Source organism: Ochlerotatus camptorhynchus, unplaced genomic scaffold (assembly GCF_037179485.1).
Source record: "Ochlerotatus camptorhynchus isolate MF236.1 unplaced genomic scaffold, CSIRO-AGI_Acam_v1.1 ptg000005l, whole genome shotgun sequence".
NCBI classification, from domain to species: Eukaryota; Metazoa; Arthropoda; class Insecta; order Diptera; family Culicidae; genus Ochlerotatus; species Ochlerotatus camptorhynchus.
In genome coordinates, this window is record NW_027040497.1 from 343,767 (window position 1) to 358,295 (window position 14,529).

Genomic DNA, 14,529 nt, shown 5'->3' on the forward strand with positions numbered 1-14,529 from the left:
TAACTCACAACTGAACCGGTGTGTGGCTCAGCGGTCGTCAGTTCCTTTTTGCCGTGGGCCTGAAGGTCTTACACAATGCGAACCGAACCAAAGAGAGTTTACATGCAAATAATTCTGTTTAACAAGTTTTGTTTTCTGATTTTTTTTTTTCTCTGCCCGTAGGCAATTTCCTCCAAAATCACATCTTTTTTCATATAGCTATTTAAACTTTTTTTTTTTTATATTACCTTCAGGGCTGACACATGTAAAAAGCAATGATGGTTGATGGTAAACGAAACAACTTACAATAACGTAAAATGAGTTTAGTTATTGTAATAACACTAATTTAATTATTTGCTGCCACGCTTCTGGTGTAAATGACTGTTCATTACCACACACTGTTCTCCGGAATGTTACTGATTTAAAATGTGACACTTCCAACACCAACGGTACGTGGTGCCTTATACTTGTGAACGATGGTTTTGATAACAGGGACTTTCACTGGGTATGGCTGGGGTATGTGCACTGGGACGTGTTTTTCCACTGGATACGGGACTGGCTTCTCTATTGGCACGGGTACTCTTTTCTCCACTGGATACGGAACGATCTTTTCGATTGGTATGGTTATCTCCCTGATGACTGGTACCTGTGTGAAAAGGAAGATAAATATCAATATGGTATGATTTTAATTTACGTTAGTGTACGAGTTTACTGTAATTTTTAAAACATTTCACTCTATTTTAATGCAGAAAAATATCAAACATGTATTTAAATTGAGGCTTATTCTATTTTCTATGAAGAATATAGCTTCATCATTAATCTTTCTCCTCAATAGGATGGTGCGTAAAAAAGCCAACAACGTGTTCAAGATAGAATCTCTGGTATACATTTTAAAGAAACTCAAGTAAATTTCAGAGCTCTAAGACCAACATATGCGAGCACCATTTGGAACATAACACTCAAGCCATCAAGTCTCTTAGACATAAAATTCAGCTCAATCAAACTCATTTTCCCACTGTTCTTCAGCGTTTCAGGCTCACTATTATTTCAACCAATCACCCCTCACTTTGACGATTGGCTTTTACTCAGGTTTATAGCTGTGTAAGTAGAGGGCTTTGATTTATAAAACATACAGTGCTAATATTTCAAAGGGGCGTAATTGCGTTTGTATACAATGGCTTTAGCCTAATAAACAATGCTAGCTGGTAGAGGAAAGATTTCTCTACCGGTTGGTGTCCTTAATTTTCACAATTTTCGACAGCTAAAGTAATTGCTTAGAAAATACAACAATGTTGACACTTATATTTTCTAGCTGTCTAAGTGACAGATTATTTTTATTAACAATTCTCCCGTCGCTTTTCAATAGTTCATATTTACATTGATCGATTTTCTTCATCAACTTTCTCCTTCGTTAATAACTCAGTAGCGAAAACATGATTTGTTATGTTTGACTTCTTTCATCAAACTGTGTGGCGAAAATAGCACGAAATGTGTTGGACTGGTCGTGGTAATTCTAAAAGAAAAACGATGAAGAGAATCGAACAATGCAGATAGGACCTACTGAAAATTGATGCAAGAATTATTCAGTACACGGCTCAATAGGGGTTAATGATACTTACATTATAGTAGTAGGTCTTTTTCCTTAATCAAATGTTATCTAGAATTTGTCAAATAATATAAATACCATAACAAAGAATTTAAACTAATCAAGATTTGAATAAGCCAATTTTTAGCTGAGAAGCATATGAAAAGCTCTTATTCAGCTTTCAAAGTTTGTTGGGATTATTGACCTGTACAACGATGAATCCCAGATAAAATTGTCTCACATTTTACAGTGGATGTTCAATTCTGTTAATTTGGGAATATAATTCTTTCATAAACTATGATATTCTCTTTAGACAAATTATGCGGTGTCATTCATTCTATGCTGGTACACAATCGATGAGGCTGACCACCTTTTCGTGGAAAACATGCAATGGTCCATTTCCGTCTGCAGCGGAATTTCAAGCTAATCGAGACCGCTAATTAAGCACGGGATATACTGCCGTTATACGCATAAGAGTCCCACGGTACATAAGAATTGCATAGAACATGGGACAGTTATGCGTATAACGGCAGTATAACACATAGAAATAGAAACGGTCATGGCGTACCTCTCACGCCAAAGTCACGAGTTCAAATCTTCTCCAGCAGTTACGATATCTTAACTGGCTTGCCCAACCCCATATCCCACCAAATTCTACCCGGAGATATCACCACCTCAAAGCATTCGAATTTTATAGTCAACCTCTGAAATGTTGCAATTCTACAAGCTTAAAAGTTTTTTTTTTTTGCTTTATTATGGAGACTTTCAGCCTGTAGCTGGTTCGTCTCTTAACATTTAATTTTTAAGCTTAAAAGTTGTGCTTGATCAACCTTCTGTTCCATTTCCCGACCCTTCATTCAATAAATCTGGAACGGTTTCTATCTCAAACATTATTGACTCAGCTTAAAAATCTCTCAATCGCTCGTAGAACCGACGACCAAAACACAAAGTATTACCTATTCACTCTTTTTCTCCTTATGCAGGTTAAATTCCTCGAACCATAATAAATTGAACCGGTGTCTCTGAAAGAAAAGATTTAAAAAAAATCAGTATTGCAGAAACACTCTCCAAACGAAATCTTGGGTTTACCCCTTGATATGAGGTTGGTATCGAAATGTTTTATCCCGTCCAAACATAGCTATTTATGCAACAAAGTTTCAAAAAGAAGATTTTTTCAGTAAGAGTCCTTGTTTATCCAACGGGGCTAACCGAGTTGGATAATTATGATGATTGCTGAAAAAAAAGTTTTGTGCAACGAGTTGTATACATTTTTTTTTTTCAATTCCACTTCATAATATCTATTTTCCATCACGCAGCAGAGTAGCATAATGGCCTACTTTTCCTAACTAAAAGAGGCGTGCGCAAAAGTTATTTTTCCGCACTCAAAAGCATGCGGAAAAGAGTGGTAGTAGCTAAGTGCTTGAAAATTTGTGACAGTCATAGTTCATAACCTACTTGATCAGATAGCTTTGATCATACGTATGGAGTTAAAACTGCATTATATACAGATACAAGCAATTGACACACAAAGGGTATAGCCTCGTTGGATAATTGAACGACTCGTACTGAAAAAATGTTCAATAAAACTTTTTGGCACTTGGTACTGAAAAGTAGCACTTTCCGATACTATTATTTTAGATAGGAAAAGTAGACCATTGTGTTATTCAGTGTCTAAAGTGACAGTTCTCAGCACTGAGCGCCAAAAAATAGTGTATAAGCCTAAAACATGTATGACAAAATAAACCCCGATAAAACATTTTGATAGCAACCTTAAATGAAAGAGGAGCATCTTAGAGTTCGATTGGTGAGTATTTTAGAGATGCTGATTTTATAGTATGCCCGGCTTACATTTATGCTAGTTAACAAGAAGTAATATTTTTTCTGCTGATAATGAGCAGGAACTAAAAGGCCGTCAGATCCAGATCTGACGCGATGTGGCAAAATGACAACTAAATCTAACTGTCAAATTTATATCAACGCAACGTAAACGGATCTAATGTGGGTGGCCCTTAAGTGTTGACACAATGCGAGCAGCTGAACATGCTGAAAAAATGTCAGTCAGCTTGCGAATGTAGGGGTGGCGGAGACTGGCGTGCTGATAAAGTCAGTTGCTGAAAATTTTTACATCATACTGATTGCCATGTTTGCTAGCAGCTATTATTAACCGGGCGTTAATAATGTTTTTTTTTGCAAGAGACACCATGCCTAAGATAGTCAAAAACTCCGCCGACTTACACATCTTTGGTAATGATCGAATTTATATCCAAATCAAACATCGCATCGAACAACCAAAACAAAATAAAATATTTTGCCAGATTTTATTCTTTATGAAAAAAGCTTACTGAACTATAAAAACTTCAAATATTTAATCGAAGGGACCCTAATACAATTTCCTGGGGCGCTCCAAGGTTATTTTCAACGGGACCAAAACCAGATTTATAAATTTAAAAAAAAATCAGTTCAGATCTGTCAGAATGTTTTGCGCACCATTAATATACAGTACAAACAATTTCAAAGCCTTTGATTGTTTTAACAATAAGGACCATGCACACATTTACTTTTTAGATAATCCAACAGCTTTTAAAGGGGAAAGGGAACGTCAATAGTTTTTGGCAATTCAAAAGTAGTTTTTTTTTGTTTAAAACCGAAATGATGTCAATGAAAATGTGTCAACTGTGTTCCGGTAAGCAATTAGTAATGCAATAAACACGTTTTCATTGACTTAATTTTGGTTATGAACGAAAAGACAGTTTTTGAATTTTTGAAAATTAATGACGAACTGGTTCTACAATTTGCTCTACTGTATTTTGAACGCGAGAACACCAAAATAACTTTTGCAAACATCAACTACTCAAGCAGTTATCTCTAATGAAAAACAAAGATTTTTTCTTTCTCTAACGTAGTTTCAAAAATCACACAAACTCTTAAAAAAAACTGTTAAAAACTTACTGCTACAGGTTGCGCTACAGGAATATGAACAGGATACGGCTGTGGTACCGGCACCAAAACCGGATGTGGAATATGTACCTTCACTCCCTTAGGAATCGGCACGTGAATTTTCTTCACATAATGTACAGGTACTGGCTTCTCTACCTCAATGTGTTGGCTAATGGGGATGGCCTTCGCCTTGGTGTGAATTACTTTTGGTGATGTGTACCTGCTTCCGTAATCCTCATCTTCATCGCTATATTGCCTACCCTTGTTTGTGGATGAGGGTTCTTTTGACGAGTGAATGATACTGTATGACTGCAGGATCGGGATAATCGATTTCTTCTTATAATATCCCGAACTGCTACTGACATAATTTCCCTTCTCGTCACTATCTTCATCACTTTCATTATCTATACCACTGGGCGCCCTATGTCTTGTTGAAGTAGAATAGGATGTCATGAATCCAGGATTAGTTGAGTGACCTGAAGATGAGTGGCCATAACTACTGTGACTAGCAGAAGGTTCTGTGTCATAGTCTTCATTATCAGCAAAATTAGTCAAATCCAACGGCCTATTTCTCATACGATATTCTTCTTCAGATGGTCGGTACGAAAAAACATATTTTCCGAGAATTCTAGCAGGATCTGGTTCAGGAACAGGATCCGCACGAGTCACAAGGGCACTAAGAGCAAGAAAAGCCAACTGCAAACCAATAACACGTAAATTATCCACTATCATTTTTATATGCTTAGGTTTTTTGAAAAACAAACTCACTTGTGGTATCATTTCTCTCCACTCGCATCAGCTTCAGAGTCTTATTTGGTTGTTCAACACAGTTATTTTCAAAAGCACTTCCCACAAAATACCAACACCTTTTTCCGACGATCCTGATCCAAATTTTATCCGACTTTGATAGTCTTCCGCGCCCAACCGCAGTAATCGTCAATGGTCACACACAATGTAGTCCAGCTGTTGACGGGGTGGCGTTCGATCGTGAAATAAACAACACCATTTCACCGAAGGCAACATTTATATTAAGAAAAACAGATATTAGTTACAAACTTCGGCAGCAGTTGGGCGCTTGGACTTGGCGCGAACAACCGCATGAAAGAAAATGAGCCAATTACAGGTAACGATACCATCCATTCGATGGAATTCATGCCTCAAACGATACCGAAAGGGCTGACTGAGGGTAACTGAATGAATCCGACCAGTGCAAAAGCAGTTGCGATCAATGGCATACGGGTGAAGCGGGGTGAGCGGTAGGGTAATATTGAATTAGCTGAAATTGAGCTTGATAAGATCTTAGCATAATCATTGTAACGTTGCATTTATGCTTTAGTTTCACTGCTATGGATCTCAAAATTAATATATTTTTATTATGTAAGAGAATACAACTAGATGACGACTCTTGACAAGATTGTTCTCTTTCAGGCAGTTCAAATTGCGTTCAAAAATTATAAAAGTCAATCCTTTTCATTCTCACAGTCTTTGTGTAAAGTTTCACCATTTTCGCTTTTCAAACGACGGTCTATTCCCTTTTCTTTAAATCAAAAATCAAAATCGACCTCAAGTGCTTCCGAAGAAAAATAGGCGGTTGAAAGCTTATCGACGAGATAGAGATAAACGGAACATTTTACGTTTGATCGATAATGTTCAGGAATGATTGAATTTGATTATTTACCTGTCAGTTAGGCTGTGTTCCGTTTGGTGAGTTTTCTCTTAATAAATTATAATGTTCAAAAATCTCCTATTTCTTGATCGGCATATTGCGAGTAGATGTTTGTCAAAATTGAGTCCATGTCTGTCAGAAATATGTGCGCTGGAATAGCAGGTTTATTTGAAAATATTTCAAATTTTAAGTGAAAATTTTCAAATTAGAACATAGCTTTAGAGTGACTATGATAGTGACAATTTGTTGCGATATCTCTTTCCTTTTGCGGTACGTTTATGGAATGTTATGAGGGTATCGTAAACATTTGGATGATCTGAAGAAAGGCCCCAAACTTCTTCCGAGCTGTCGAACCGAACCACTTTTTTTCGATCCTCAAATGATTAGAAGAATTACAGTCAATCAATATGAACATTATTCAAGTTATTCTCGAATAATTGTATTTATGAAGGGATGCTGTGATATTGTGAGCCACATTTTTTTTTTCAAAATCATCAAAATTATGTATCTAATCTCTTTGATCAGCGGGCGCCAGTTCAATCTCAGTTGGCACCGCCGGGATGTTCTGAGGCATAACATCTCTGATCACGGGAAGTAAAGCCGTTGGTCCCCGGTGCATGAGTTGATGGGTCGATAGGTATGACCCAGGTGAGGGAGCTGCCTCCCTGACGTCAGTAACATTGGTGCTCAGCACGGAAAACAAATCAAGGAAAAAAAATCTCTTTCATCGAAAAATGATTCATTTTGCTTCTCCCTTTACTTTCAAGAATTTACGAATGTAAACAAACAATCAAAGAGTCACGGTTTGGCTTTTCACGAAATGCAGTTTTTTTTTTATGCTTGCTACCAACCGATGAAGATGAATCGATATTTTCAGTGCTGCCGCCGTTGAAAATAAAAATCTCTACGCATCACGGTTAAAATAAAAGATCAACGCAAAAATGAAAGTTCACCTCTTGAAAAAAAATCCTGAACAAGAAACAGGGACTTCCGATAGTCAAGTTTGCAAATTTCTTCACATCTCTAGGTTTTCAATATAATAACTAATACACCTTCCCTTTAAATGAGTGTGAAATTCTAATTGCTGAAAAGTTATCAACTGTAGATGTTGAAAATCTTTTGCAAAGCTCGTGATGTCGCAACTCGACTGCAATTAAATTTATATTTAATGATTTCCCTAGTAAACTACGCTGTGATTACAAATAAGCTTTTTACTGGTGACAAAATCAATCAATGAGGATTTGAATACAGCTTTGATGCTTAGTTACCTGACATGGACAGCTAGATTTTTAATGTTAAATCGAATATTTACAAACTCGTATGACCTCAATTAACTAATGCACACAAGTCTAACCAATGTTCCAAAATTCAGAAATCTTTAGATGTTTAATATTAATTGTAGTTTTAGGATTTATAATTCAGAAATTTGTTAATTGATTTCTTTTCTTCTACTGTTGTTTGTTTTGCCGTTGGTGGCATACGAGTTTGCACTCGACGCTGTATGTCAATAGAGCAGTGCACGGCCACTAACCTCACTTTTTGGTGCCAATCATTTTGTCTCTGAGTAAAAGAGATGACAACGAATGGGATCCAAAACAAACCACCCAAAGCTAGCAAAATTTACGGGTGAGAGAAGAGTGCAGCAAATCTTCGTGCACTGATCTATATACATCAACATCGGTTACACCTGATTCGATCAAAGGGCCGATCACTCAAATTCCGCAACACCCCGACCCATAATGCCTTGCCCTTGGATGGCCTTACTGCTATCCATGCCGTCCAGCAAGGCTACTTTGATCGGTGGTCTTAGAAGTATTCCCAACGATGTTTGAACATCGACCCTTCTCATCTGACCGTCCTTTCCTGGGTAGGTCTTAACAATACGGCTTCGTAACCATCCGTTACGAACTCATTCATCTACAACTATAGCAGGATCTCTTCCTGTTGAATGGCACCATTGGCGATGGGCTCTACCACATTTGATAGCTGAAAGCAGCATCATCAAAATGCCCCTCGGTTCCACGGTAACGATGCGATCCACAACTGAACTGCCATCAAGAAGTAGTGCACTGTAATCACACAATGTTTTTAAAAAAGTGGACAACTTTATTTTCAATTTTTTACAATCAAAATCATCAACAAACCCTAGGAATTCTAAAGGTACTCCAATTTTTGAAGAAATTCATTAAGAAATGGCTAAGTTGTATCATTGCAAACTTGCGGTTACACGTTTCTCGGAGGCTTTTTTTTTCCTCTGTTCGGGACCTAACACTACTGCGACCAGTAAAATGATCTATTGTAGTATATCCCGTGTCATTAGTTTAGTGCATGTCATATTACTCCATCACTATTGAGAAATGATGAAGTATTCGATTTTTTTACAGTTGCCTCTCTTGCATTTATCGCAAAGATCCGATTCTAATTGAAAGGTCCCGCTATTTATACCCTTCGGAGTGTTGAAACACCCTCCAAAGGCGCGCCCCTTTGTCAGTCAAAATTGGATTCCTTAGCAACAAAATTAAAGTATGACACCGATAATAACCATGCATCAGAACCCTAGTCTTAACCACTTCAAACTAGGGAATAACGAATAGAAGATTAGGAATCACATAGATGAAGACAACTAACTCATTTTTTCCCTTGTTTCAAGATCATCCTCGGTAGACAAAGCCGAGTCTTGTCACTATCAACAAGACATAAAAAGTAACAAGGACTAAGATGTGTTCCTTGGATTACTGAAAAATCCGTTCCCCTAGTCTGAAGTAGTCAGGACTAGGAATCGGTGGTAGATCTTACATCCCGTAACGTACCACGAAAAGGTGATCTACCCACGTTACGGGGCATGTTTCGGATGCTTGGTAGTCGACGTAAAGTTTTTTACCCACCGTATTCGGAGTGTTAACAATATTTCTTATGATTAAAGTTAGTAGAACGGGCCGATTACTCACGACTTACGCGAAGTTAAGGACTACAATTACAAACAGGTTGGAAGTGGACTTGGGAGGAGGTACATGGGGGTGAATTGTCGTTTTAATCTCCGTCACCGTTGCATCGGTGAATAAACGTAGAGGAAGCACTGCGGTGGCGTACAAGTACACTCTAATCCATGGTTTGTTCGACACATGTGGGAGAATAGAATGCAGCCACCTTCCCAAATCACCATCATTCCACTTTTGTTGCCAGTTGGTGAGGACTTGCTGACGAGTAATTGAAAAAAATTCACTTAAAGCGATTGTCGCTCGAAAATATCACCTTTCATAGCGCCCACCTTACCCAGTGAGTCCGCTTTCTTGTTACCTGGAATAGAGCAATGAGAAGGAACCCAAACCAAGGTGATAGTGTAGGAGCAATAAGATAAAGCCCTCAGGATAGATCGTATTCCTAACAGGAACTACGACGAGTGCTTCATCGGCCTCATTGAACGAATAGCCTCCAGTGAGCTTAGGCTGTCCGTTAGGGTTCCCAGAAAAATGTCCCCCACTCCGTAACGGATCCAATTGATCCCTATGCCAAACTGAGACTCTGATACAAATTTGAGCGACAGTGATAGCAGGTGAAATCTTTCCGCCATCATCTAAAACATCACTTAGACTGACGTCTACCAACCGGTGGAAACTAACGATTTTAAATTGGCTCACTACTTGACTAGCCTATTGGTTCCAAGCAAATCGATTTACGACCCCATTTGCTAAAATACCTGGTAGTGACGATCGACGACCTGCTAAAATTCAACAGCTACGTCGACATCGAGAATCACCGCCTTCAACGCGGAGTGTGAATCATGCCGAACAACTCTGGATCAAGCAATAGCAAGAGGCGTCCCCTGGCTAGTGTATCTACGTCGATACTGATGTACGGAGGTTCAGCCTGGGTTGCAGCGCTGGAAACCATGCAGAATCTAAGGAAAATGAATAGTACGTAGTCGTGAGTGCGTACAGAACCATCTCGTTGGAGCTAGTATGCGTCATCGCCGCAATGATCCCTATCGGCATTACCGTTGTGGAAGACAGCGAGCACAATAAGCAAAAGGAATCCAAAGGAGTACGGAAAATGGTTAGAGTGGAGTCGATAGCCAAGTGGCAGCAAGGAGTGGGACACAGAGCAGAACGGTAGATGGATCATCAGTTAATACTTATTCTATCATTCTGGGTGAACAAGAAGCACGGAGAGGTTAACTTCCCTCTAATGCAATTCCTATCTGGAAATGGTTGCTTCAGCATGTACCTGCATCGGTTTGGACCTGCAAGGTCACCCCTCTGTCCAGAGTGTGTAAACGTACAGAAAACATCGGAGGACGTGTCCTCCGACTGCCCTCGATTTTAAGTAGTGCGGAGGGACATTTCTGCCCTTAGCACAAAGAATTTCGTTGATGAAATGTGTCAATAAGAGGACATCTAGAATGTCTCTCAAATACTGTCTGAGCTGCAACGTAAGTGTAGAAACGATCACCGTGTTAGCAATGTCAGCTAGCGCTAAGATTAGAAAAGATCGATGAGCACAGACCATCCCAACCCCAAGTAATCGCTTCACCGTGGTCCCGGGGAATCCAAGCTAGAGAAGAGAGTAAAGATGGAGATGGTTTTAGTGGTTCGGCCCTAACTAGTGAATCTCACACCTTGGCATGGGGTAACATTACACTGGTTTACAGCAAAACAATATAACACTACTGGCCAGCATTTTGATAGTATAGTTAAAAACCACACAAATGCATTTTTCTATCTCGTCGAGTTAAGTCGATTAGGGCCCATTCAAATATTACGTAACGCAAGGGGGTGGGGTAGTATGGAAATGTGTTAACTACCGTGTATTAGGTATAGGAAAAGTGCGTGACAATGGGAGGGAGGTATTTTTAAATCCACTTTTTTGCGTTACATAATATTTGAACGGCCCTTAGTCGGTTTTCAAAACGTTATGTATACCCTTTTTTAGTAAGAAGAGTAAAAAAGAGTCTTATCAGGTCTTATCATGTTTGAGAGAACCATTTCCTGTTCGCATCTTTTCAAAGCCCCTATTGACAGCAAACTTGGTTCCACGTTACTTTAGGAGAACGTTTTCTTAAGAGGCCATGTTAATTTATTGCTTCGTCTCAGTATATGTAAAACCAGCACCTGCTTAGCCATATGGGGTCATCGAGGGGGCAGATTTTAATACCCTAATATAGTCTCTTAAATACATAACGATAAGCAAATGAGAGTAACGATTTATGAATAAATAAGTATTGCTATATTTAACCATCTAGATGTAAGAATTTAAGATATTTTGGTGTGCATTTGTAAAAGTATAAGATATTTAAACATTTTTGTTAACTAAGAAAGAATACCCACATTTTTTTAATCCCCATCTCAGCAAAATTCTACCGAGATATGTACAGTGTTACTTAGAAATATGCAAAAATTACGTTTGCTTGTTGAGATGTTTGTTGTGATCATAGAAAAATTTGTTTGACGCTAGCTTAACTGTGCAAATCCTGGCAAAATATTGCCGAGATTTGCATTTTAAAAACTTTGAGTGAATGATGGTATATTTTTGAAGCCAGTGTTGTATATTATCGTATTGACAGTTTAATGAAGAAAGTAATCACACTCAAGAATGTGCTTAAAACAACTGTCGGTTCACTAATTACGTGAATACAAATAATATGCAAAAACATGTGTAAATATTAAACCGTACCCATCGCCACCTATATTGCATCAAACTGAATCACTCAGTCTTACATGGAAAAGTCCCATTACTATACTAGTTATGATCACAAGAAAACCATCGCTCACAAAGCTTTGTTTTTCCATTTATTTTTATTAACACTATTAACTACTCGTCTTCCGATCAAAACCAGTCACCACGCGTTGCGCCTATTTGAATCACTCCATTTAGGTCCGCTCATATGCTTTGTCGGCGCGAATAACTCGAGCGAAACGAACCGATAGTGCGGTGGAAGTAGTGCTCGTGGTCGCATATGGGGAACGTACAGTACGGTAAATACAAAGTTATTACGCGATTATGATAACATCATTGATCTACCAATAACATGTTCGTACAATTAAGTACTTATTTCACTCTTCTGAGCGATGCGATGAAGTGATAATAAGGTGTTTTGATTATTGGTATTGCATCATCGCTCAACATTAAGATTTACCTTAAGTTTCCAGAAATTATGATATTTCATGATATTTCGGGACTTGCTAGAAATCCTCGAGTTGTGATGATGTCATGTCCATCTGGATTATCTTTAGTTTTAGAATATCTGCAATTTTGTGAATTGGTTCAAGAGTTCCCAAACGTAGGATTCCTCCAGAACATCTGGATAAAAGTGTTCCAGTGTTGAGATATAAGAATAAGTTTGTACCTTTGATCACAATGTAGATCCGAGACTGTCCTCCCAAAGATCCGGGATCAATTCAATTGATGGTAAATCCCACGACGTAAATTTTATGAATCCAGTTTGTGCTCATTCCCGATCATCCAATCCCCTCACATGATCAAGCAACATGTTCAGAGGACGTAAATTGGGTTGAATCAAATGACGCGGATAAGCTTTAAGATGATATTATGACCATATGCTAACACCAACCGTTATTTTTTTTTTATGTTTGATTGTCCTGAACTCGTTTCATTTCTAGCCATGTACGTGACAGATTTTAGATTTTCCCTGCACTAAGTTATTTAAATGATAGCTGAATACCATTGTACCTCGTCACATCCAATTTATTTGCTTTTTTTTTCCATAACATACTGGTAACAGTGATGGATGAATTCCACTCAAGATTTATTCTTTTAAATGTTTTGGCTAACTGCCCAATGAATATTTAAGTTGATGGAGTTCCACTCAAGACTTATTCTTTTAAATGTTTTGGCTAACTCCCCAATGAATATTTAAGTTGATTTTTGGTACAGTGTTGCCAATTTTTTTTTTGTATTTGACTCCATCAGGTTTCGATCACATGCTGATCTTCTTTCACTCATGTAACAGTTAATTAGTTTGTGTTAGTATGTCACTACCAAGACCACGACAATCTACTACCGATAAGATAGAAATGGTCGAATTTTGTTGATCCTTCCCATTTATATAGGCAATAATCTTAAACGCCAAAATACACATAAACTGCATATAAACGCATATCAATCCCACATGGTATTTTGCCAATTTTGAGATAACAACGATATGCACTAGTAATTTGCACCTAATTTAATATTATGTATTAATGCTACTTCGGATTCAGATTATCCAACAATTCAATTGTCCAGAGGACAACAAAGTTCTGCTTTTTGACATTGACATATTTTTCGCTGAAACAAAAAAACTTGCTCCATTTATCATCAAAAAATAATTATCTTTAAATTTACAAGAATTTATTTTCAGATATTTATATGAGAGTTACAGTTCGTAACTTAGATTCCCATTTTCCATATGGGACTGATCAACGGCGCCGGTGGTGTAGTGGTAAGCGTGATTACCTCTCACCCCAGTAGGCCTGGGGTCAATCCCAGTCGGCGCCACCGGGATGTTCTGAGGCATAACATCTCTGATCACGCCTTCCTTCGGATGGGAAGTAAATCCGTTGGTCCCCGGTTCATGAGTTGATGGGTCGATAGGTAGGGTCCAGGTGTGGGAGCTGCCTTCCTGGCACGTCGGTAGCATTGGTGCTCAGCACGGAAAACAAGATCGACGGAAAAAACAAACCAAAGGAAAAAAAATAATATGGGACTGATATACGATTATAAGAAGCAAACGCAGCTTAATGTTGAACTATTTTCAATCATTAAATTATAATGCTGTTCAGTGGATCAATATGAATTTATTTTCAACCATTCAGTACACCGAACCTTCTAAGTACTTAAAACTGGTTTTTGTGATGATAAATTGATTGAAAGCGTAATCCTTATTCTATATACTACGAACTTAGTAGAACTTTATACTGGCCCTCAACTTAGCGTTCTAGAGGCACTTCCACAGTTGTTAATTAAGAGCATTTCAGTTAATCCGATTACCGTTCCTGCTTTAAACCATGACCCACTTAGTATTGGAACAAAATCTTTTGCTTATAACAGCGCGTGTAGTGAACGTTTTCGGAAGCTTTTGACGTCTCTTTGTTGACAACAACAATAACAATAACAGCGTACACGGTTAGAAAAAAGTACTCAAAATTAAGTTCTTTTCACTCATCTCGGCACTATAGTGCCGGAACCCAAAAGTAGGTAAAGCGGGTCAAAGTAATTTTCATTTACTTGTGTGCAGTTCGTATGGAATTTTCCACTGGCTTTTTAACCAAAAGTAAGTTAGTTGTACCCAACAGTACGTAAATATGATTATACTCAACGTTGGGTTCCCACACTTTACTACCCCTGTTGGGTGGTTTTGCTTCTC

General features: G+C 38.2%; 1 protein-coding gene across 1 annotated transcript; it reads right to left on the reverse strand.

Annotated features, from left to right (window-relative positions):
• Window positions 1–386: 386 nt before the first annotated feature.
• On the reverse strand, window positions 387–5,172 carry LOC135715304 (titin-like). Its single transcript, XM_065238652.1, has 2 exons — window positions 4,514–5,172; window positions 387–625 (listed from the first exon to the last, which is right to left on the reverse strand). The coding sequence occupies exons 1-2, from the start codon at window positions 5,075–5,077 to the stop codon at window positions 401–403; spliced, it is 789 nt and encodes a 262-aa protein (XP_065094724.1). The 5' UTR covers window positions 5,078–5,172; the 3' UTR covers window positions 387–400.
• Between the last annotated feature and the right edge of the window lie 9,357 nt (window positions 5,173–14,529).

Coding starts and splice junctions, on each gene's coding strand:
- LOC135715304 (XM_065238652.1), bottom strand. CDS start 5,077: ATGAGAAATAGGCCGTTGGATTTGACTAATTTTGCTGATAATGAAGAC. Junction 626..4,513: donor CTGTAGCGCAACCTGTAGCA/GTAAGTTTTTAA, acceptor CTTTTCACACAG/GTACCAGTCATCAGGGAGAT.